Source organism: Mytilus californianus, unplaced genomic scaffold (genome assembly GCF_021869535.1).
Source record: "Mytilus californianus isolate M0D057914Y unplaced genomic scaffold, xbMytCali1.0.p SCAF_7, whole genome shotgun sequence".
NCBI lineage: Eukaryota > Metazoa > Mollusca > Bivalvia > Mytilida > Mytilidae > Mytilus > Mytilus californianus.
The window spans coordinates 91249088-91275981 of record NW_026262723.1 but is presented as its reverse complement, the minus strand read 5'-3'; the positions used below and the strand labels follow the sequence as shown (position 1 = coordinate 91275981).

General features: G+C 31.1%; 1 protein-coding gene across 1 annotated transcript; it reads left to right on the top strand.

Moving 5' to 3' along the window:
- The first annotated feature begins 5548 nt into the window (after positions 1-5548).
- LOC127708673 (signal recognition particle subunit SRP68-like) lies at positions 5549-25622 on the top strand. Its single transcript, XM_052213774.1, has 12 exons — positions 5549-5680; positions 9895-9961; positions 10773-10886; positions 11409-11604; positions 12266-12348; positions 15221-15407; positions 16516-16755; positions 17128-17349; positions 17721-17809; positions 18950-19082; positions 19813-19941; positions 22658-25622. Exons 1-12 carry the CDS (start codon positions 5551-5553, stop codon positions 22889-22891), a joined length of 1824 nt encoding a protein of 607 aa, XP_052069734.1. The 5' UTR covers positions 5549-5550; the 3' UTR covers positions 22892-25622.
- Positions 25623-26894: the final 1272 nt, after the last annotated feature.

The following is a 26894-nucleotide window of genomic DNA, read 5'->3' as shown; positions in this document are numbered from 1 at the left end:
GAGGAAATATATTGTTGAGCTACTGAATTTGAACTGTGTACAGTGTATTTGATACATTTATATATGTCATTGTTTTTGTCTTTTTCTTTCAAGAACTAGGTTCAAAATGTTAAACACAGCATACTGTTTTAATATTGTATAAAAGTTGAAGAGACAGTGAGCAGATTTGCATCTAAACACATTTAATTACCAAATGTGCAATTTGTCTAAAAAGAATTCTTTTTAGACATTCATTGTTTTTATCATATACCTCCATGATTTGAACAAATGACAGGTGTGTATATTTGTATGTATTGATATGTATATATATAGCTATTGATTTAATTTGTATTAAACTTAGTACATAAATTTAATTATTTTGTGAAGTTGTTAAAAAAAAAATTTTTTAATTACCAATTTTCAGTCTTCAACTTGTTTAAATAAGATATTGTTGAAATATTAGAAGTAGACATGTTCTTGGTCTTACAGTTACATTCTTAAGATTATTTAAAGTTATTTAAAAAGTGCTGTTAGTTTATTGTTATATATCAGACACCACAATTGTCTGGTTGTGTGAAACACATACTTGTTCAATGACCTGATTTTACCAGGTCACATTGAGGAGTATACCAAGTTACCCATTATTTTTTAATTACCCACTAGATCATAAAATAGCCTGGTATTCTCAGCATAAAATGAGTTTTCACTGGTATTTTAGTCACATAAGACTTTTGATGTCCAACTCCTACTGTAAATAGTAAGGGAATCAACTGTAACCGTATCATCTGATTCAATAAAATGTCCTTAAAACTTCTGAACTGCAAATCTGGTGACTTATATAAATATAGCAAAAGGTTTAAAAAAATTAATTGATGAATTTCAAGAAATTCATAAATCTATTTGCAACCATGTGTATATAATTCTATGCATTGATTTGACTGATATTTTTTAAAGAACGAATATTAAGAATATTGAAAAAAAAAAACAAAAAAAAACAATGAAATAATTACTATTAAGTTAAAAGGGAAAAATAAAGAATTGTAAATAATTTTCAGTATATAATTAATGCTTTTGAATATTTTAAAGAAAAAGACATACGTTAAAAAGAAAAAAAAATCTCTGTAAAAACATAAATTCAGCAACAAATGTGTGTACAGGTAATACCGTAATGTTTCTTTTTTTGCTCAATTTTTGCTCTTAAAGGTTGATAGATATACTACCAGATCCAACAAATGCCAAACAGAGATCTATAGTACAGGTATTTGTGTATTCTAATAGAATATCCTGTTTTACAAGTAAAACCTATCTCATAATAAGCATTGTGTCGAACTGATAAATTGTCCATTAATTGATTAAAACTGGTGCTTGTATGATTTGCACATCAAGAAATGATTTAAAATCTGTGACAATAGAATTAAAGAATCAGTATAGATAGTTATTGTCATATCAGGCTGTAATTTTTTTTAGAGATATAAGTTATCTAATATGTGGATAAAATCAGTGGACTTCAAGTGTTGTGTTCCATACAACTGCCAGCATTGATATGTTTCTTATTCATGTTTTGCAATATATATATATATATAAGAAATTGTCATATGATGTAGTACTGCAGTCAGAAAAGAAAGTCATGAAACTGAAGAGGAAAATAAAGCATAATTATAATGTTTACTGTCGTTTTTTACTGACTTTGTGTGCAGGGTTAGTTTGAGCTATTGATTTTGCTTGGAGTTGGTTGTTTGTCTGTTAACTTTTTACAGGTTCTTTATATTTTTTTTTAATCTGCTGTGCCAAACTGTAGCAAATCTATCAGGATTAATGTAGTACAGGACCTTTATGGAATATTCTCATTTCATTCTTTCAGGATGAAAAAACATGGCTCAAGGGAAATTTTAATATATAATTTGCCAATTTTCAAGTCTTGCATGAAGCTACAAGGCAAATCTTTTTTTTTAAACTGAACTTGAAAAATGATTCGAAAGATCCCTGATATTCATAAGGAACAGCATTATTGGTAGTGATGATGTCATATAGGTTTTTGTCGAGCCTGCAACTTTTGTCGCAAAAGCGAGACATAGCGATTCTACATTCCAGCGGCGGCGGCATCCACAAATATTCACTCTGTGGTTAAAGTTTTTGAAATTTTAATAACTTTCTTAAACTATCCTGGATTTCTACCAAACTTGGACAGATGCTTGTTTATGATCACAAGATAGTATCCAGAAGTAAATTTTGTAAAAAAAAAATCCTGTTTATGTGTATTTTACTTATAAATGGACTTTGTTTTTCTGCCAGTTAACATTACATTCACTCTGTGGTTAAAGTTTTAAAAGTTTTAATAACTTTCTTAAACTATCTGGATTTGTACCAAACTTGGACAGAAGCTTGTTTATGATCAAAAGCTAGTATCTAGAAGGAAATTTTGTAAAAATTTATTTCATGTTTTTCCGTATATTACTTATAAATGGACTTAGTTTTTCTTCCAGTTAACATTACATACAGTCTGCAGTTAAAGTTTTTAAAACATTTATTAGATTCATAAACCATCCTGGATTTTTACCAAACTTGGACAGAAGCTTCTTACAATCAAAAGATAGTATCTAGAGGAAAGAGAACACACAATATAAATCGCCTAAAAAGAAATTATCTATTTTACCAGTAAAAAAAAAAGTAAAAGTAAAAGCACAACTATAATGAACAATACCACTTCAAAGAATTCAATGCAAGGTCTTCATGTCTGTCAGACAGGGTCACCTGACCTTGATCTCATTTCATGGATTAGTGATCCAAGGTTTAGCTTTACTGGCCATGGTCAAGTCATTTGATAGTAAGGTGTACATGTCTGGCAGGGCTCATCTGACCTTGGCAGTTTACAAAATTCATTAATAAAAAATAGTGTGAATGAAACAATTAGAGGGTATTACTTTATATTTATATTTGATTAATAATAAATATTTAATTAATACTTTATTGAAGTTAAAATGAAAACATATATTGATATATAAAAAAAAATCAAGGAAAACTTCACAATTGTGAATATTTGTACTGGTAACTGGTATATATTATAGAATACATGTATTAAAAAAATCCTCTAAATACTAAAATTCAACTGAGTTAAGTTTGTATAGGTTTAGACCTGACTTTTTCTTCCTCATTTCAGGTGGTGACCTACATTTTCACTTTCAGATGTTGACAGGTTTGCTTGGCCTCATTTGCAAGGTTCATTGCTGAATATAAACTTGTCATGGTTAAGACTGTTTCTTAGAAACTATAAGCAATAAGTCTGCTACAGTTAGTATACTGAACGATTGTGAAGGATACATGTGTGTCTGGCAGGGTTAATCTGACCTTGACCTCATTTACATGGTTCATTGGTCAATGTTAAGTTTTCATTTTTTTGTTCATTTCTCAGATACTGTAATCAATAGGTCAACTACAATTGGTTTATAGAATCTTTGTTAGGTGTACTTGTCCTTCTGGCAGGGTTCATCTGACCTTAACCTCAAGTTTATATAGTTAGGTCCATTTCTCAGCTACTATAAGCAAAAGGATAGCTAGATTTGGTGTATGAACTAGTTATAAAGTGTACATGTCTATCTGATAGGGTTCTTCTGACCATAACCTCATTTCCATGGTATATTGGTCAACATAACGTTTTAGTGGTTTGGTCCATTTCTCGGATACTATTAGAGAGAGGTCAAAAATATTTGCTGTATTGAATTATTTCAGGACCTCCACAATTCAATTTCAGGATATCCTTAACATGGAATTGTGGAGGTCCTGAAATAATTGTGGACCTCCATAATTTATCAAAGATATGCTGAAATCGAAATGTGGAGTTCCATAAACATTAAGGACCTCTTGAATTAAAGTAATTTCGACCAGTCCTGAAATGGAATTATGGAGGTCCTCAATAATTTATGATTGCAAGAAATAATTGAAATAAATAAGCTGTACTACCAACAGGTGAATATGGATATTTTGTTCACAAAAATTCCTCCTTTATATGCATATTTTTTTGTTTAACCTTAAGAAGTCATTTGTTTGTTTTTGTTGGTTAGTTTAATCAAGATATAAATAAAAACAACATAATTCATAAATTTGTTAGTATTTAGGCTGTAGCTGAGACTTTTATTACCCATTGTGTGATAATAGTTTAAACAAAACTTGGTTTTGTTAACATATGAGCTGTGTCGGATAGAAATCGACCTTATGCAGGTGCATATTTACATGAACATGTTCAAGACTTTGATTGATTTTGGAACATTTAAGGGAGCTACCATTTGATTTTTATGGGGGTGCTAGGATGAAAAATGTTGTCCTGAATTTATTTTAAGTTGTTATCTTTGTCCTGCATTTTTATTTTTCACTCTAATTCGGTCCTGTCTTTTTTTTTATTAGTTTATCCTGACTTTTTTTACAAAAATCGTCATCCTGCCTTTCTTTTTTGTCAAGTTGCTCATCCTTCCTTTTTTTTTTTACTCAAAACTCCTGTCCTGCTTTTTTTCTTCAAATTTAATCCTAGCCCCCCCCCCCATAAAAATCATATGGTAGCTCCCTAAATAAGAAATAAAAGATGAATTTTGATCTGTTTTATAGGGTCCTTGTATCAACTCAATTTTCAAGCAGATACAGTCTTTGCAAAAAGACTTTTTTTAACCAAAAAAAGGTTTACAGATGTATTGGTATTCATTTGCATAAGGTTGATATCTATCCAATGCAGCTCATATTAAGGTGGCTCGGGTGTCTTCCTCCATCTTGGATTTTGAAGTAGCAGATAACAATTGGTCTAGATCTTTAATGAAAAGTGCAAACTTTGAGAGTAGTATATGTAATTCATGTGTAAGACTTTTCTTGTTAATATAGAAAATTATGTGTTTTATCATATTTATGGCTGTTTCTTCTGAAAAACACATTATTTTTGTTTGATTCAATTTTTTTCAACTTTGCCACATAAGGGGAGATAACTAAGATAGTAGGGGAGATAACTCAGATAAAGTAATTTTTATAATAGAAAGTGTTGTGAATTTACCTATTTTAATATGTAGCAAGAAAACAAGTTCGGTGACCCCATTTTTTCCTTTTCTTATCTGAAAGCATGTTATAAATGCTATCTTTTCACATTTTATCTTGAAATTTTATGATGTAGTTCTTTTTATCACACAAAATAAGATTTTTCATGCATAATCTATACAAAATCTGACAATTTTGCACAACCTGTAGTGTGAAAAAAAGTCTGGTGACCCATACTTTTTATTATATTTTGGAAAAAAGCATGATAAAAACTACATTTTGACAAATTATTAAAAAATTCTATGGATTTTAATTAAGACCCCCCTCCATTCTCCTTAAGAATAATATTCATTATAACAAGAAACATATATAGTACTTGTATTATATGCCCCTGTTATTACTGATTATTTTCTGGATTATACTCTTGTTTAAAATCATTTTTGCTTAACAAATGAAGATTAGTAAATTGATATAACAGGTTAACTGTAGTTGGGAGACAACGAAATCCTAATGGTGCAATGGTTACGAGTTCGGAACTACTAGATAGGTTTTAGTGGTATCATGCTAAACCGGAAGATGCCAACGTTTCACGTTTCAGAAATGGCAGCTGGAACAGAAAGCATGACAGGAGAAAATGTTGATGAATTAGGTACCCAAGAAGTACCTGTTAGTCAAAAATTAACATTTGAAGGTAAATATATATTACTAAGAGCAGATATGGCTCACAACAACTGCAAAAACTGAATTTCAATCATAAGATTTAAACGTAGACAGTAGGCCGGTTTTACCCATATGGAAAATTTTGCTTAGAAAATTGATTTGAAGAAATGAATGAACAGAAACAGATATATTAGAAGCATGAAGAATTGGCTAGACAACACCTATTATAAATCATAGGAGCCAGAAGCATGTTATTTCGGAATGCAAGACAAATATTACCTGAAAAGCTACTCCAAATAATAATGTCTTTAATGATATATTTTAAGGCTATTTTTGCTTTTTTTGACGCCTTCCTACAATGTCATAATACCAAAGCCATTTTTTCAGCTGGCAATTCGATCTCAACTTTGAGACTCAATTTAATATGAAATTTTCACTGACAGCTGGAAATGATCGCATCTTTGGAAATTCTAACCTTTTCTGTGCTGATTGGTGCATAATGTTCCCAAAATATTTAAAAGTAATGATAAAACAATTTACACTTGCAAGAAGGTTTTTATGCATCCTAAGGAAAAAATCATGGTTTCATTCAAAGGGCTAGTTGACAAATTTTATGTTGGGGATATCGCATATAAAAATAAGAAGATGTGGTATAATTGCCAATGAGACAACTCTCCACCAGAGACATGTCTTTTTGCGAAGTCTGAAATAGAAAACTCAAAGATGACCACAGTGCCCTGTTTGAAGTTTTAAAGTGTACAAGGACTGTTCAACATCATCAAAAGATCTTCACAGCTCAAAACACTACCCAGGGGCATTTCCAGGATATTTGAAAGAGGGGGCGTAGAATACAAAATTTTTTTTGGACCTTATTTTGGCTAAAAAAACATAAAATAATTGTGAAATGCACTAATATAACGGTTCTTTGACTTGGAGCATGTATATTTTATAGTTAAAGTGTCAGGGTTTGATATTTTTTATGCCAAATTCTCTCCATTAATTGTCTATGGTATATTAAAATGATTGGACGGATCTTAACAGCAGTAGACCAATAACGAGAAATTCCAAATTCTAGGGTATAGGGCGTTACTTTACATTTCAATAGTCCTAGGCCAGTATTTTATGAACGGGAGGCGTAATTCCGGTTGCCCTGGTATAGGGTCCATGGGGAAGGTCAGAAGCTCCTGGATTTCAACAATTTAGCATCAAATTATGAAGTATTATAACAGACTCCATGATAGACAAATTGGTGAAAATAGTCTGCCTTCGGATCATTCAAATTATGTATTGATTAACATGTGGATATCAAATCTTTGGAAGAAGTTATGAATTCAGTTAAAAGGTTATATGAAATGGGCATGAAAAATGGAAAATAAAGCTTTAACGATAGCTTTTTCTGAACTTTTGATATATATATATATACCCGTTTTGTTAAAATATACCTTTTCACTGTTTTTGGTCTTTTGGAAAATGTTGTTTGTGCTGTATTTAGACCCCTTTACCAAGAAATTTGTTTTGCATGCACACGTATAAAAATTGCGGTTTTTATCCAACGCAATCATAGGTTTGAACGTTGTTTTCAATTTAGTAGATATAAAAAGATGTGGTATGAGTGCCAATGAGACAACTTTCCATCCAAGTCACAATTTATAAAAGTAAACCATAATAGGTCAAAGTACGGTCTTCAACACGGAGCCTTGGCTCACACCGAACAGCAAGCTATAAAGGGCCCCAAAAATTACTAGTGTTAAACCATTCAAACGGGAAAACCAACGGTCTTATCTATATAAGAAACACTTATGAACCACATCAACAAACGACAACTACTAAACATCAGATTCCTGACTTAGGACAGGTGCAACCAATTGCAGCGGGTTTAAACGTTTTAATGGTACCAAACATTCACCCTTATCTGAAACAATAGTGTAACATTGTATTTATAATACCCCGTTCTAGATAGTCAAATCTGACCCCTTCCAATGCAAGGCGAAAAAAACATAACCCCATTTCAGACAATTTAGCTGAAAATGCAACCCCGTTTGTTGGAACATACCCGGTATCATATATATAGCGAGTATCCCCAGGGTAGATGTAGAATGGCCATTGGGGAAGTGTCACACAAAACAACCATTTCATGTATAGATTTACTTACCGCTTTGGTTGTTTAAAAAAGGTGTCCAAGTCACCCATCGGATGGGGGAATCAGTATAAAAGAAATCACAGTATGTGTTTAATTAATGAATATGATAAATTGCCATATTCAATACAATATAAGCAGATAACGATAGTTTTTTTTTTTTTTTTTTTCAAAAAGGGGGGGGGGGGGCGTATGCCCATTACGCCCTTACCTGGACCCGCCCCTGCTACCAAGTCGGTAACTTCTTTGTACAAGCAGATGATGAGAGACCAAGGGTCCTGAAACGGTCATATTTGCCAGTCATGACCTAAACAAAGCTATTTGTCCTAAACGAAAGATTGGGATTTAGGACAAATTTAATTTTTTACATATATAATTTTGGTCATTTCATTGAGATCGCCATTTTGCACTTGTTTTTGTTTTCCTGTAATAAAACGGCCACTCCAGTAAAGGCCCTCCAAATAACTATATTAATGCCTCCGGGAAATATTGGCTACCGATCGCTAATCACTTTTTACCTGTGTTTTTAATTCACACCTGACATTGATCACAAGCTCATGATCAGAACTAATATCATAAAGAAATTAAAAGTCCATGACAACTGTCTTCATTATTTAACTACTTTTCAGCAAAGACAATTCTGATATAAAAATTAAAACTTAATTTAATTTACGTAGAAAAAAGTAATTTTCCACGAGTTGCTTTATTTACTATGTAATACACATGCATGAAATTGTCTTCAGCAGATTAGACACTGAATTGTGAAATGCAAAATGATTTCATGCTAAATTGAATGAGTGCAACTATTATCTGTTATATTCAAACACTTTTAAAGGTAATAAAATTTAAAAAAGCGGTGATTTCCTGTCAATTTGATAAACAAAATGAATCCCGGAAATCAATCTGGAATTACTCGTACTTTAGTATTGTAGCAAAACTTCCGGTTTTAATTTCATCTTCAAAATCGAAAGAAACATAATTAGCGATGTCTGAGAAATTTACCATTTTGAGTCATTAAAATCATTTAAATTTTATACTGTTAGCTTTCCTACTGTTCTTGAATGTTTTTAGAAAAATGGTAAGAAAATTCATGAAGTAAATGCGATGAAACAGTCAATACAAGGTTGTTGTTGCTATCTAGTGTGATTTTGACAATTTGAAAAAAAAACACTTTTAAGTCATCTAAAAATGACCGAAATTGTGTGAAAAAATTTCCAGATCCTTTTGAGAGAATCTAGACATTTTCATTGTTAAGAGTTTAATCAGAATTTCAAAATATGAATGAAGTTTAATACAAGTCAATAAAGTGTGCTTACTTTGATACAATTTGATCTGCAGTGCTGCCATAAACATATCAAATAGTAGCTTATATTGTCATTACACTTTATATTGAAGCAGATCCTTACATTGTTGTCATTGCTATTTTAAATTATCAACTTATCAAAAGTATTGCACATTGTATTTGATATATCACATGGAAATATATATGTGTATACTGTGTCCATATTTACATATATGATTGTAAATTAATAAGTCAACCGTCAGTTATTACTACACAAGAAAAGATTTTACTGTTATTCTAGCTAAATGTACAAGTTTGTATACACAATAAAATAAGTACATGTACAAGAAACATGCAAATAATGAAATATAAAGAAAAAAAGGCTTATTAGCTCCTCCTCAGTATACCATAAGAAAAAAAAAAGAAAGATGAAACTATTTCTAGATTTTAAAAAAGTGCACACAAAAATTGGTCGCACTCTAAAACCTGTATGTAGATTTTCAAAAGTTAGCAGGTCTGAAAGTGCATTTCCTTTGTTTCTTCTGCATCAAAACTTTTTATTTTCTGTCAAAAATTCTTGACCAATGATCTGTGATTCTACCCTTTATTTTATGTTCATATGTTTAAATTATGATAAAGCTGTTTTTACATATATTTTAGTATTATAGATGTATATTTGACCACAATGTTTTGTAGTAAACTTAAAACTTTGAATCAATTGCAATCTCTAGTAGAAAATATCAAATTTGAAAGGGAGATTTTTGTCACCGGCACTGTGAATCCATCACCACTCTCCTATATGCCTGTTCCTTCTTTGTATTTTCAGTGTTGCAGATTGTGAAAGAAGCTCAGCAACAGCATGGATTGAGACATGGAGATTTTCAAAGATATAGGTATGTACACATACTTTCATGCTCTTTCCTAGATAAATGCTCTTGATATAATAAATGTTCTTGATAAACTGATTTCTAAGCTATGTTTCCAGTACAATTAATGGCTTTCAGTTCGTTAATTATCCTGTGAAAGTTTATGTCAATCATTCTTTCATGTTTTAAGATAAAAATGTACCTATGTTCTAAATCCTGACCTATGCTATATGTTCCATAAAATAATTCCATAATTGATATCCACATGTATATTTGAAAAATAAATAACGAAAAAATACACATGGTAACAACTGATAGCGCTTTTAGCCGTCTTATCCACTCTTTGGACAGAACATTACTACGTGGTAACATAATGACAATTTAGATTGTGATGTCCCGTCAGCAGCATTTTACTTTTCTTGGGGTTAGATTTGGCTTGAATTTCTGAATAAAGTGTTCCTCTCTAGCTACTCAGAAGGATTTATTTTTAAATAAAGATTAAAAAATGGGAATTTGCAGAATTTTATGGAACTGGGGAAAAGATAAGCAGGGTCCCAGTTGCCCTAACTACTAAACTTTTGGCTTGGACCCTAAATTTGACTATAAAATGTCATTAGTGCTTAGGTTAACTTTTCTTATTAAAGCTCTTGATAAGATTAAGAAAAAAAGACCAGTTTCAAGAAGGTTGAGGTTGATTAACTTGTTTTACTGATTGGCAGCAATAGATATGTTAACAGATTGACGGAATTACATATTTATGCAAAAATGTTTTATATAATTAGGTGAATCAGTAGTGCCAGCCTTTTTGATAAAATCATATTATTTATTATTTTTTTAGGGGTTATTGTTCTAGAAGGATAAGACGTCTAAGGAAATCTCTACATTTTCCACAAGGCAATAATAGGAAAGTAACACCAAAGAAAATAGACATGGAAACTATCACTGATGTCAGGTAAATTATTTTCTTTAATTCTTAGCCAATATATACTTTTTGACCAGATGATTATTTTTTTACAATCAAAGCATGGTTGGTTTGATCTCAGTTCTTCATTGGACAAAATCCCATTGTGAACTTGTGTAAGTATTTACTAAATGTCTTTATTGACATTCTGATATTAAAGATTTTTAGACAGAGGAACAAGACCATCCTACTGTGGGGAGGGGAGTGTCATTTTGAATTCCTGGGAAAAATAAATGCTGAATCCCAAATTCCTGAGAAAAAAAATTCTTTCCTGGATTCCGAAAAATTAATCATTAATTGTAGAGTCCTAATAAGAGAAATCAGGAATTCCCGCAAAAATAAAGACCCTATCTCGACGTCCCAAAAAAGGTCCTACCTCCCCTCTACTGTAGTATTGCTTTTAAGAATTATTGTTTACATTGTAGATTAAGTTTTGTCGTAACAAAAGTGATACATACCAGTATGTAATATTTTGTAAATTTCTATACTTGCTCCTATTGTAATATTTTACAGATTTCTACACTTGCCCCTATTCTGTGCAGAAAGAGCATGGTATTATGCTATGCAGTTGAAGTCAGAAGCTAACACAGAACAGAGAAAGAAGTTTCACACGTTGGCAAAGATAAAGAAAGCTGTAACATACGCTGAAGAGTTAGCAGAATTATGTAAAAGTCCAAAGTGTGATGCCCAGACACAGCTGGAAAGTCAGGTATCATTAGTTTCATTCTAAAAATATTAGTAGTTTTAACTTGTGCTTTAAAATTTCTTACAATATAAAAATTAGGAGATGTGGTATGATTGCCAATGAGACAACTATCCACCCAAGTTCAAGCACTTCGATTAATTTTTGAAGTTATATTTGTCAACTCTCGAAGTAAATTTATATAAAATGATGTATTGATGAAGATGTCAAGACTCAACCTTTTTTTTCAAAGAAATTTGCATTTTAGTCATGAAAAGGGCCATGGGATAAAAATACAGGAGAAAAGACATATCTTTTACTGAAATTTCAGGTTGATATAAATGACCTGGTATTAGTGGACTAGTTTCCCATAAAAATAAAGTCAGTTGACAATAAATAAAAGTGGATGCTCCTCTTAATGGTGCTCTGATTATGAATTTCTCATAATTGTTTCCATTAAACTATTATGTTTGTTTTATGTAGTCAAAAAAATTCATATTCATATCTTATTGGTAACTAATATTTAAATTTGATAGGGATTTTTTAAGTATTTTTTTAACTTTTAATTATATACTTCCAGTTACCATAAGAAAAATTTGAAAGAGATTTTTTTATATGTAAGAGATACTGTAATCTTATATAATGCAAGAGTGAAATGCACATAAAGATTATATATCTCTAACTTCAGGCTTATTTATCATGGATACAAGCTGGAATGTACTTTGAACAAGAGGTGTGGGACAAGGCAATGAAATTATATACACAGGCAAAGTAAGTGATTTATAATGTTGAAGCAAAAGCATCAAATTGAATGGATGCCAGATGTCTATGAAGATTTATAATGAAAAAAATACTTATTATTATACAGTAGACTCCACCTAATCGGATATTGGCTAAAGGAATATATCGGCTATAGTAATATTTTTTCAAAACACCAAACCCTTCCCTATATGTTTAAATGTTAATTTTATCATGTAATCGAATATCAGATATAAGAATATATCGGCAAATAGGATAGGAATATTCAGGAAAATTAGTTCAAAACCATGCACAATCGGAAATTTTCAATATTTTTCTGACAGGAAATGGACCCGCTATAACAATCTTAAAGAGAAGAACATTTTTTTTTACTTAATAAAAAGAACTATTTCTTAATAAATTGTTGTCTTTATTCATTGTCTTCCTTTGTGATGTGTATAAGATGCCCTTACAATTCAAATGGTTTGAATTTATTTATAAAATATACAAGAGTAGTACGTTGGGAGAATTTTGATAAAACTCTTTAAGTCCTTACAGAATCACAATCAGAAATATAGTTTAAACTGAATGTATCTCCTTCTGAATAATTTGTTGCAATATACATATAAATCCCCTTTGAACTGAGAAATCTGTCTTTTGTCAGATATAGTTATGTAACATGTGCATGACTTCATGTCATGGACACCATTTTCTTTTGTTAACATAATGTGAAGAAGCCTGGAGAACAATGACCTTAACATTAACAGAATCTTCAGAAAACTTAAACTTGATGCTATATTATTTTATTAATCATGCTTATTATCTTCATAGATAGTCAAATAAATTTGATTAATTAAAGAAATAAAATATATAACAAATAAGATTTCAGTTTAGAAATTGTACACAGGACATGCTGTATCTATTTATAGCCCAAGAAGCTTACCTGTGATTTCACCACACACAAATGTGAATATGTATATTACTTTGTTTATAAAACAAATAAAGATACTAACTATGGATGGTAGATATTTATTCACATAAATGTTTCAGGACATTTGATTTACTTTAATAAACAAAGGATTTAAAAACTGAAAACAAATATGAGCATTACATAACCAGCTGATCATTTTTGTCTCGCCTGCGACGAAAGTCACGGAAAGCAAGACATAGGGTTTGCTTTTCTGTCGACAGCGATGACGGTGTCAACAATTGTTAAGTTTTCTGCTTAAGTTAGTTTGATAGGAAGTACTTGTGATAGATCAATGATGTTTTGTATGAAGTTGCATTACTATCAGTACATAACAGTTTGACGACTATTTTTAGGCCATGGTCCAGTGACTTTGAATTAATTGGCCATTTCAAATGTTAAGTTTTCTGCTTAAGTTAAATTGATAGGAACTACTAGTGATAGATCAATGATATTTTGTGTGAAGTTGCATTACTTTCAGTACATATCAGTTTGATGACTATTTTGAGGCCCTGCCCCATTATATAGCTAGGTCATGGTCCAGTGACTCAATCAATTAACAATTTTCAATGTTAAGTTTTATGATTAAGTTAGTTTGATAGGAACTATTTACAATAGACAATATTTTCTATAAAGTTAAATTGCTGTTTGTACATCTCAGTTTGTCAATCATTTCGAGGCCCTACCCACTAGTTGGTCCAGCGACTTTGAATTAATTAGCAATGTTGCTGTCCATCAGATTGTCTTTTTCTGAATTTTATGCCGACAGGCGAGACATATCTCTGTATCAACAGTTTATTTACACATTAACATTGCGGTGATGTACCTAAAAAAAATCACTCCAACCCTTTTATACATATACATGATATGGCAGTGGTCAGGGCTAGTAACATCTCAGGATTAGGTCAACTTATTATTGAAGAATATTCAATGAATATTCTTATCAATTTTGAGGTCAGCTTGTTGGAACTTCAAGGTCACAGATACTAAAATAGATGCAATTTAGTATAGAAAATGTGTTTCAAGATGACAACTCTAGAAACTTACATAAGGTTAGAACCAGACTTTGATACATGGTTACATGTAAATCCCTGTATATTATGAACTCAACAGATTTTGGTCAAGGTCCACATCTCAATATCCCTCATGAAGGAAAATACCTTCCAAGTAAGAGTCCTTATATTTATATTGTTATCAAAAATGTTTGGCAATAATATCAAGCAAAAGAGTTATAAATTTGTTCAAAACATAACATCTTTGTTTACAAATGATGATCTTATTTGTTTTGAATATTTTTTATGCCTCGTCGTAGTGGTGGGGGCATTAAGTTTTACCATTGTCCGTCTGTACGTACGTCCCAAAATTGGTTTCCGTTCTCTAACTTGAGTTTTCCTCAACCAAATATTATGAAACTTATACACAATGCTTAATACCAAACAACACAGATCAAGTTTGAATTTTGGTGGCGTCACTTTAACCGTTCTAGAGTTATGCCCCTTTATAAATGGAAAAATTGCAAAATTGTAGTTTCCGTTCTCTAACTTTAGTTTGTTTCAACCAAATGTTTTAAAACTTATACACAACCGTTCTAGAGTTATGCGTGTTTACAAATAGAAAAATTGCTGAATTTTTAGTTTCTGTTCTCTACTTAAGTTAGCCTCAAACCAAATGTTATGAGACTTACACACAATGCTTATTATCACAAAACTCAGATCAAGTTCAAATTTGGGTAGCGTCACTTTTACTGTTCTTCAGTTATGTCCCTTTATAACTAGATGATATGCAAGCGGGGGCATCATTTGTGTCCGCATGTGGACACTATCCACATTTATTTTTAATTATTATATAATTTCTATTTGCCATTGGACATATAACAAGAGACAACCAATCATTCAGTTGCTTAGATTTTGAGAACATTTAACAATATGTGTTTTTTAGAACAATATATGAGAAATTAGCCAGTGCATTCACAGAGGATAGCCAAGCCTTATATCTACAGATGGTAGATGAAGTCTCACCAAACATTAGATACTGTGCCTACAACATAGGTGACGAGTCGGCCATTGCTGAACTAAAGGAAATGAGACGCAAAGGGGGAGAGGATCAGCTGACATCACATTTAGATGTAAGTTTACAAACACTTGTCTTGATGTTGTTTATTAAGGTATTATTTTGAAGAAAAAAACACACTCATATGACTATCAATTCTGTCAAGAACCCCCAAATACAGATGTACTTAAATTCTGCAACATATTTTTATCTCATATTAAAGGCAATGACAATTTCTTTATAGGAGACTGTGAGAATAAATGGTATGGATGCAATTTAATTTGAAGACATTATGTAAACAAGACACTAAATGATTAGAAACAATTTTATTACCATAGTTTTTCAGAAAATGCAAATTTCAATAAAATTATTGCAAAGTTCCAGAAAAAAACAAAACAAAAAAGGTCTCATGTCTCATATTCATAACACAAAAATATTTGCTTGCATTTTGGATGTCAAATATAATTTAGAACATATTTATGATAAAGGAGTTGCAACATGGTAACAAAGTTTTTATGCCCCACCTAGGGGCATTATGTTTTTTGGTCTGTGCGTCCTTTCGTCCGTCCGTCCATCCATCTGTTCCGCTTCAGGTTAAAGTTTTTGGTCAAGGTAGGTTTTGATGAAGTTGAAGTCCAATCAACTTGAAACTTAGTACACATGTTCCCTATGATATGATCTTTCTAATTTTAATGCTAAAGTTTTGACCCCGATTTCACGGTCCACTGAACATAGAAAATGATAGCGCGAGTGGGGAATCCATGTACTATGGACACATTCTTGTTGATTTTGAAACTGGGAACTGCACAGTTACACTTGAATGGTGAATTTTTATTTTTCATGTACCAGTAAGAATCTTGTTCTAGCCAAAAAAAGTCCCAATGTTCCATATCAGAGTTCCAATATTTAAGACAAACTTTAAATTTTATGTAAATGGTTTAGTTTTAATTTTAAATATCCAACTGTTGTAATCATGGCCTGTCTCGTGTTAAAAAATAATCTTATCAGCAGTTCAATAATATTTTGAAGGCTTAAAACATATTTTCAAGTGCAAAATTTAAACTTAATATCAGGGAAAAAAGTCATTGCAAAAATTTACTTTAATCTTCTGCTCTCTTTAATTGTTCTAATTTTTATGGGAATTAAGATGCAACTTATATAACTTTTAATTTTTTATTTCACAGGACTTGCTTTCACAAACAAGAGAAAAGCAGACAGCAACTTTATCAGAGGTGACATGGTTAGGCCGTTCTGTTCCTGTAAAGAGCGAGTCTGTAAGAGTTTTCCTAATCAATGTACAGGAAAGTACAAAGGAAATAGAATCAACAGATGGAATAGATAGCAAGATTTCTATTTATGAAAGTTTATTGAAGCAGTGTATAGATGCTCAACAAATTCTGAGGGACTCTTTACATGATGATGTTGTATGTATTTTATAGAACAATTTTTACAGGATAATTTTAATGACTGTGGGATGATCCCAGTTTGACATATCCTTTCGATTTATATTCCCATAATGTTTAAATGACAAAAGTAGTTAATGGATTGCTAAAATGAGTTTTTATACAGTGTTTGTTTTGATTCATTTACAAGATGATTAAATCACTTCCTTACTATGGTTCTTAAAATGTTATATTTGGAAAAAAATTGAATCAGGTAACAATTTGACAAACAACTGTTAAATTAACTTGGTAATTGAATATGGTTAATCTCCAAATTACATTTAATTGCATCACATACTTATAGCAGATACATAAGAAAATTATTTATTTATATAATTTTTACTTTTATTTTAGAATTTTAAAGCATCTCAACGAGGACAAGCCATTGAAGGCAAAATATCAAACCAGCACTACCTGCACAGTTATCTAATGTATATACGACTGACAAAAACTGTAGATAGAAATTTATTATTAATAGAAAAACTAAAGCAATATTTACCTGGTAAACCAATACCTGATGGTCATAAAATTACTAAACCACAAGATCTAGTTAGATTGTACGATATTATTATTCAGGTAAGTTTAGAAAATAGGATATGTGTAATAGTGCTGTTTTCAAATTAGAAGTTAACTTTGTTCTTGGGAAGGTCAATTATTCACATTATTCCACATACCTTTGTAATTGTTTTAACATATATACAAATGTCTGAAAAATATACATTACTGGTCAAACTAAAGGAGAGTTTTTTACAAACCACAATGATTGAACGTTTAAAAGTTTGCATTCACACATAGACACACACAAAATTATTAATGTTAAAGAGACCACCATACTCCCAAGACTTACTCAATGTCTATGTGATAAGTTTATCAACAGAATGAATTAAGAATTTATGTTCAGACTATGTAAATTTCCAGTTTGAATTCATGCTTATTTTTTTCTTCAGAATTTAAATGAGATACCTAATTTACAAGGTGTAGAGACAGATTTGAGTGAAGAAACAGCAGTGAAAAGTACTTCTTATAAAGCATTTAGGTAATGCCATACAAGATGTTATCAACATATGGAACATTCAATAATGTTAAGGATTGAAAAAGTAAAGCTTATAAGCTTTTAACACAAATTAAAGTGTAATAATGGAAAGATACTGCTAACTCTTAATAACTTATGTATTATTCATATAGGTGTTTTAGTATATGATCATGATGATCCACCATCTAGACATTCAATTTTATTAGACCCCACTCTAAAGGAGGGGTATACTGGTTTTGTTTACCTCTGTCCATGTGTCTGTCTGTCATTTACACATATATGTCACATTTTTCTCCACAGCTACAATTCGAAGTGTCTTGATAGAAAGCACTAAGCCTCTTCTAGGTTGGCATACTGAGTGACACATTTTCAGTTTCTTTGTTGTTCCTGTTTGCCCAAAACTTGTGTCTTTAAAATGTCATGCACAAATGTGAAAATTTTAACACTTTCTCCGCAACTTCAAGTAGTACCTTCTTGATGTATGGCTTCAAAGCTCCATCTCATATCGCCTATGCCATAACCATTTGGAACAGTGACTTGTTGTTCTGGAGTATAACACTTTAATAATATAAAAATTTGACAATAAAAGAGTGGGTCTAATGATAACCCAAGTTTTGTTTAGAACAAATCTTTATGAATTATTAAGTTTAACGTATACTCCATCTAATTTTATGATATAAGAAATTTTCATTTTAGAGTTATGAACTTTATTGATCAAAATGTAAGGAATTATTTGGGTGTCTTTTGAAAAAAAATCCAGTTTTCCCATTACAATTTTGCAAACAATGAAACTACCTATTTTTCAACTTTTTACAGTTTCAATGTTGTTCCTCCAGAGTTATCATTGTTGTTGTTCAAGAGTTATGGGACTTTCATGGTAGAAATAAGGTGACCTGCATATGCCCTAATGGTGGAGGTCTTAATTATTATGAAAACTTGATCCCTAAAAAATAGACAGTAACTTGTACATCAGATTTTATTGTTTTTGTTATATCACAATTTTTAAAGAGCTACTTAATTCATCTCAAGCACTTCAGTCAACCTTACACTTTATAAAAAATCTTTTAGTGTAAAACCAGTAAATATGTAACAATCCAACAAATATGACACAGGCCCTTAATAGACCATCGCTATATTTTTCAGGTCCTATTACATTGCACAGTCTTTCCTAGCAGCAAAGAAATGGACAGAAACAATAGCATTATATGAGAGAGTTTTAGGTTATGCTTCTCAAGCATTAAAAGGTTGTAAAAAACTGAAAAATCTCTCTAAACAGGTTAGTAGACATACATTACCACTGAGGGTTTTGAACATTTTTATTTGCAATAACTTAAAAAATGAATGCAGTTTTAATTGAAAAAAATGTAACAGATTGAACATCACAATGATAAAACTTGCTTTAATTTCTGCTGGTAAGTTAAGTTTTCTTGGTATTTAGAATCATTGCAAGGTGTATGTCTCTGTCTGACAGGGTTTATCTGACCTTGACCTCATTTTCATGGTTCATTGTTCAATGTTGAGTACTCATGGTTAGTCTACTTTTAAGATACTATATACAATAGGTTAAATGTATTCATTGCAAGATGTATATGGCTGTCTGACAGAGTTCATCTGACCATGACCTCATTTTCATTTCTTTGGTCAATATTAAATTTTTGTAGTTAGGTCTGTTTCTCTAACAATAGTTAAACTAACATTTTTTCCAAGCCTAACCTAACTGGCTTTATTCTGATTAACCTAACAAAATCTTAAAATTTAGACATTGCAAAATTTATGTGATAATTCATTAGATAGGGTCAATGTCTTTGTAAAAGATCAATAGAAGAATCTGTTTACTGATCTATTTCTTACCTTATGAGTGTTTTTCTAGGATATTATGACCAGAATTGCTCAGAAATAACATTAACTGATTTAATACTTGGTAGTTAACATTAATAATTTCCATTTCAGTTCATACTCTGTAGTAAGATGTATCTATTGAAATGTTATGTTTTAATTTTTTCTAGGAAATATGTAGTATAGAAGAATTAGTAAACAGAGTGAATGGTGAAAAATATTCTTGTCATGCTAACAGCATTCTGGATTTAGAAACTGTTGCTGAACCGGTAGCAGATATTAGTCTCATTAAGAAAAAAGTAAGCATTCTAGTAAGGGAATTCACAGGTGATTTTCAAAATAACAAGGTCCAAGATGATTGTTATATAAAAAGAAATTCCTTTAATAATAAATAATATTAAGCCAGAAAAAAATACATTTTAATGCACTTGTTTTTAAGATTTAAAAATGTAGGCATTTAAAAATTTGGCTGGAGACAGTAGTTCTTTTAATTTTGATACATATTTTGTACAGAGATTTTTTTTCTCTGTTAAGGTAGCACTACAGTCTAACAATTATTTTTTGAAGATATTTTTTTTATCACATAATTTGGAATTAAGTATTATTCTGCACAGTTTGTAAAAATCCCAAAGTCATTATCATATCACAACAGGGAGTAAATTGATAATGAACTTATGTAAATAAAAGCACATGGTAATTAATCTAAATATATAGGCATTTGGGAGGGGCTAATATGTCAATCATCTGTTGATACCAGTGTCCAGCTGTTAATCCCTGACCACAAGATAAATATTGTGGTCTTATCTCATTGTATTGCAACAAAAGTAATTAATATAACATGTTTATAAACAGAGAAAAAGAAAAAGATATGAAGGAAAAAATCTAAAGGGAAGTAAACTACAAAAAAATGAAAAAAAATATGGAAAAGAATGTGAAAGTATCTTTGAAAGCCTCTGACTGCCTGTATAAATTTCTTCTATTTGGTTTTCTACATTTAAATACAGTTTTAGGCATTTTAACCAATTTTAAGTTTATGTGAAATTTTTCAATTCCATAAAACTCAAAAATCATGTGGGAGTGTCTTTTTTTAAAGAAGTGGATGGTCTTGGATCTTTTTATTAACATGTCTTTTGATGCACAATTTTAATGTTCTAGCTTAAATTTCAGTAATAGTATATTTCTTTTTAAAATACAAATGAAATTTATTCTTTATAGTGAGAATAATGATGTAAAATATTGATAATATGCAGCTGATCAATCCTGTTATTCTCTTATCTTAGACTGTCTGGACAGAGGCGGAGCTTTGTCTATATTTAATTACTACATCACAGATATTGGTCAAATCTGTGACGTCAAACTCCCGCCAAATGCCAAGTTAAGTGTTGCACAGTGCCACACATAATGCAAAATTTACAGCATAAGAGCATCAAAGAGACAAAGTGTGTGGTTCTATTGATAAAGTAATGGTGTCAGAATACTCCTGGGGTGTTCCCAGTGGAATTTTTGTATTTATGTTGCATTTATAGGGGTTCTAAGGGGGAAATTCCGTTTTTAGGTCATTTCTCAGAACAATTTTTCATGAGATTTGTTAGGAAAAAAATGAAAATATAAACTTTATGGGTACCCCCTTTGGCTTGACTTTGATATATGTGATTAAAGGGAGTATTTTCTACAATACCGTGTCCCAGTTTTTGGATGATTTGTTTCTAAATGAATTTATAGGTCTCCAAAGATGAAAGGTGAAATGAGTTTGGCACCCAGCAGTTAAATCAATATATCTTCTTACTGGAGGCATATATCAAAAATCTGAGACACGGTTTTGCAGTTTGTATATGGTTGATTAAAGGGATGAAAACTAATTTTTACTACCATTTGAAGTGAATGTGCCATTTCCATCCAAGTTGGAAGACCACTTTTTTGTCAATTAATGAGCTATATTTTGAGATTTATCATACCAAAAATAAATTTATCTATGGATTAAGAAAGAGTAATATTTCAGCTTTAAAATGAGTTAAAGATTTTAAAAATCCATTGAGTAGTTTTGGAGAAATTAATCTTTAAAGACTGTTGGTTGGAGTCAGAAAATTCTGACTGTAGTGCTACCTTAACATCGTTTTTTTAAGAATAATTGAGGATATAACCACATTTTTGCAGGGATGTAGTTAGTTGTATTTTGATAATGAAATTAGAAAAATAACAGTGGGGGGGGGGTTACTGGGCATAATGTTCTAATGCTATCAAATAAAATAAGCCAGATGAGCTCGAAATGATGAAAACAAGATGGCCATCATGACCAGCAAACTTTCCTTAAGTAAACTCATTTGTAACAAGCTTTGTCTTGAATGTGAAGGAGTTTTTATACGACCGCAAAAACATCGTCGGCGTCATCGTCCGAGGACATTTGGTTTCCGGACAATAACTTTAGTTTAAGTGTATGGATCTCTATGAAATTTAACCAGAAGGTTATTTATTATAATATTATTTGTTTTGGAAGGGGGAGGGGGGTAAATTTTTTTTCCCTCAAGATTTAAGAAATTGTCAATTTTTCAAAGAAAAATTGGGGGTCACAATTTATTTTGCTAATTCTTTGTTTATAGTCTGAAAACAAATTTACTAAGTATTGGGAAACCGCACAGTGTATTGCACAACAGCAAGAAATCTTCAATTGAATATAAATTCAAATTATATAACCAATTTCAAGTTCTTTGACTACATTTATTCTGTGTCAGAAACCTATAATGTGTCAAATATTTAATTACAATCCAAATTCAGACCTGTATTAAGCTTGAATATTGTGTCCATTTTTGACCCAACTGTTGAGGGTTGGACCTCTGCGGTGGTATCCAGCTGCGCTCGGCGAAGCAGTTTATTGTATTTTCTGGCACTTTATCCTTAATGGAAGTGATGAGGTTCATAACCATGACTTACCATTCTGTTTAAAGTGATTAAAATCAAATTGTCAGTATATGTTATTAGTTTTTTTAAGCATTTATTTATTTCTATATATCCTTTCAGCCACTGATAGAACGGTTTGATGATTATATTGAAGATAAAAGTGTCACAACAAAGAAACCAAATCTTGTCAGTTTCCCACCAGACTTCGAACCTATACCATGTCGACCATTATTCTTTGATTTAGCACTGAATCATGTAGAATTCCCTTCAATAGAAGGCAAAATGGAACAGAAGAAATCAGGAGGAATTACTGGAATGGTTAAAGGATGGTTATGGGGAGGTGGTAAAAAATAATGATTTGTGTACCCAGGGAAGTAACTCTGTTCGATTTATAAAATTCCTGGTAAAGAACCTGGAAATGTTGGACAATGTTTGTAAAGATAACAATGCAAAGAATAATAATATAAGTATTGGTGCAATGAATGTAAAGATTATTATTATAGTGCAAGATTATGGTATGTGGTGCAAAGCCTTCCAACAGTTATTTCACATTATGTAAGAGAATTGCTTCTTTCTTCTTCAGTAATAAATGTTTCTGATAATTTAATTGAAGGATTTTTACCCAAATCAATTATTAAATGATTAATCTCTTGCATTTTGCCAAATTTTACAAAACCATGATAAGAGAAATTGAAACAATTTATAGTTCAATAAATAAAAATGATAATTATGTATTTTTTAAGTTTTTTCTGATAATGAAAAAAATAAATCAATGAATGGAGGGCAAAAGAAACGTCTGGCTGAAATTAGAACTAATTTTAATCATAAGTTTAATGCCAACAGCTGCATTTTAAAGGTCATACTTAACAGTTTAAGAATAAATTATGATATTTGAATAAATGTTTGAAAACATTTAATAAAAAAAACTATTGGTATTGGCTATTTCCTTTGTCTTAAATATATATCTGCAAAAAAAAAAAAAACGACTTGTCTCCCTTTGATTGTGTCTGTAAACATCATGTGAGACACAGCATCAGCTGATTCCAAGTGAGAAACATCACTTTGTGTTGTAAAAAGGTTGAAGACCAGATTGGCAGATTTCATTTCTTGTACTAATTCCCAAGGATGAGGCCTAGAGAGAAGAATGGTGAAAAAATTAAATTGAAGAAGTGATGTTTTTTAAACCAAGCATATGCACAGAGATTGCTTCATTCATATCATTATCACTTCCTTTAGAGCTTGGGCTTTGGGCCTGTTGAGCTGTATCTTATGATGTTGAATAAACAAAAGAAAAAACTGTCACAGATTTTAAAATGCTTCATTGAAGTTATTACCAACAGACTATAATCTCCTTGTTTTAATATGCCGTATATCGTTTTTTTTTTTTCGTGTGTGGTTAATTTTCGCTTTGTTCGCGGCACCTAAAGAAACGCAAAAATTTGACCGCGCATAAATTTCCCTGCATATTCCAAGATTTATGGTTGTTTGAAAGACTGTTAATTATCGAGTCTTTTGTGTTGTTCGACAGATCACAAGAATATGCAAACTTAATTAAGATCTCTGTTTTCATAATAATTAATTGGCTAACCATACATGTCACACCATTTGACAACACAGCAATCAGTGATATGTTAAAAATGTTAATTAGCAAAGTTCTATTGATTGGTGTCATTACCCCAACATTTTGCATGTACCGGTAATGTAAAAATAAAATAAATCACATTTACAAGGATATGTGTATACCAGTAATGATCAAAACCTTCAACTTTTATCATACTCCAATGTAAACATTTTACGTTCCTTGAAAGTGTATTTTCATTTGTAGTACTCATATTTATTTGATATAGATTAACTGTTAAATGATTTAGTTTATGTTGTTTACAACTTTAACAATACTATACAGTTATTTTTTCACGTGTATTTTCCCATTCAGCGAAAATTATACACTGTGAAAATTTAACCTGCCCAATATGTCATCAAATCGCAAAAAAAAAAACGATATACGGTAAGAGGAGTTTTTGAAAAATTTTCATCTTTCTTATTATTAATAAATTTCTGGGCATTGATGGTAAGATAACAACTTTTTCTGATCTGTTAGCAACAGAAAATTATTTGCAATATTGTTGATGTGAACTGAATTAAATAGACCTTTTTAAAATTATTTAAATAGTGATGTTTTTCCAACAAAATTTTTTATTAATATTTAAACACTTTTTAGATCTTCTTGTTAATGTTCTGTTTGCATTATTTCCAGAATTTTGAAGTTTTGACTTAAATTTACAAAAAGAATCTGAAAAGTACATGTATTAGTTAATATGTTACAGCATATTTACTTGATCTTTGTACATTTAATGGTTATACAATCAATCTTTTGTTACATTGTAATGGATGTATGAGATATATGTATGTATATACATGTACACCAAAAGAAAAAAAATATTCATTGCAAGTTTAGGCCAGAATAGTTTTCAATTTGAAGCTATTTCTATGTAAAAATACTTTCAAGTTACAGAGACAAGTAAATCATATTATCTAGTTTTTTTATACGACCGCAAAAATTAAAAATTTTTTGGTCGTATATTGGTATGACGTTGGCGTCGTCGTTGTCGTCCGAAGACACATTGGTTTTCGCACTCTAACTTTAGTTTAAGTGAATGGATCTCCGTGAAATTTTACCATAAGGTTCAATACCACAAAAGGAAGGTTGGGATTGATTTTGGGGGTTATGGTACCAACAGTTAAGGAATTAGGGGCCAAAAAGGGGCCAAAAATAAGCATTTTTGTAACTTCCAGACATAACTTGTGTGTTAGTGTATGGATCTCTCTGACATTGTACCACAAGGTTCCATATCACAAAGGGAATGCTGGGATTGATTTTGGGGGTAATTGCCTCAAAATTTTAGGAATTAAGGGCCAAAAAAGGGGCAAAAAACAAGCATTTTTCTAGTTTCATGATAATAACTTGTGTGTAAGTGTATGGATCTTTCTGAAATTGAACTACAAGGTTCCATATCACAAAGGGAAAGCTGGAATTGAGTTTGGGGGTAATTGCCCAAAACGTTTAGGAATAAGGGGCCAAAAAGGGGCCAAAAATAGCATTTTTCTAGTTTCCAGACAATTACTTGTGTTCAAGTGTATGGATCTCTCTGAAATTGTACTGCAAGGTACCATACCACAAAGGGAAGGCTGGGATTGATTTTGGGGGTAATTGCCTCAAAATTTTAGGAATTAGGGGCCAAAAAGGGGAAAAAAACAAGCATTTTTCTAGTTTCAGGACAATAACTTGTGTTCAAGTGTATGGATCTCTCTGAAATTGTACTGCAAGGTACCATACCACAAAGGGAAGGCTGGGATTGAGTTTGGGGGTGATGAATCATAAGGGGTTTCAAAAAATTTGGGGGGGGGGATTTTTTTTTTTTTCCTTTTTTTTTCTTTTAAAATTTTCCATTTTAAGTTGGTTATTTCTAATTTATATTTAAAAGCAAATAATAATGATATGGTAGGAGATACACACCAAACAGGATGTGTAAATTATTATGTAATAAGTATTGTGCAATAGCAAGAAATTTTCAATTGCACAGTATTGCACAATAGCAAGAAATCTTCCATTGCACAGTATTGCGCAATAGCAAGAAATCTTCAATTGCACAGTATTACGCAATAGCACAATATTGCGCAATAGCAAGAAATTGTCAATTGTACAGTATTGCGCAATAGCAAGAAATATTCAATTGCACAGTATTGTGCAAAAGAAGATACTTCGTATAAATTGCTTATTTCTTGACCAATTTCAATGGGGTTTTATTCTTGAATTCTTGGGGTTCTTTGATATGCTGAATCTAACCGTGTATTAAGTTTTGGATTTGGGGCCCCGTTTTTAAATTGGTCCACATTGAGGTCCAAAGGGTCCAAAATTAAACTTTGTTTGATTTCATCAAAAATTGAATTATTGGGGTTCTTTGATATGCCAAATCTAACCGTGTATTTAGATTCTTAATTTTTGGTTCCGTTTTCAAATTGGTCTACATTAAGGTCCAAAGGGTCCAAAATTAAACTTAGTTTGATTTTAACAAAAATTGAATTCATAGGGTTCTTTGATATGCTGAATCTAAACATGTATTTAGATTTTTGATTATGGGCCCAGTTTTCAAGTTGGTCCAAATCGGGGTCCAAAATTAAACTTTGTTTGATTTCAACAAAAATTGAATATATGGGGTTCTTTGATATGCTGAATCTAACCATGTATTTAGATTTTTGATTTTTGGGCCCCGTTATCAACTTTGTCCACATTGAGGTCAAAAGGGTCCTAAATTAAACTTTGTTTGATTTCATCAAAAATTGAATTCTTGGGGTTCTT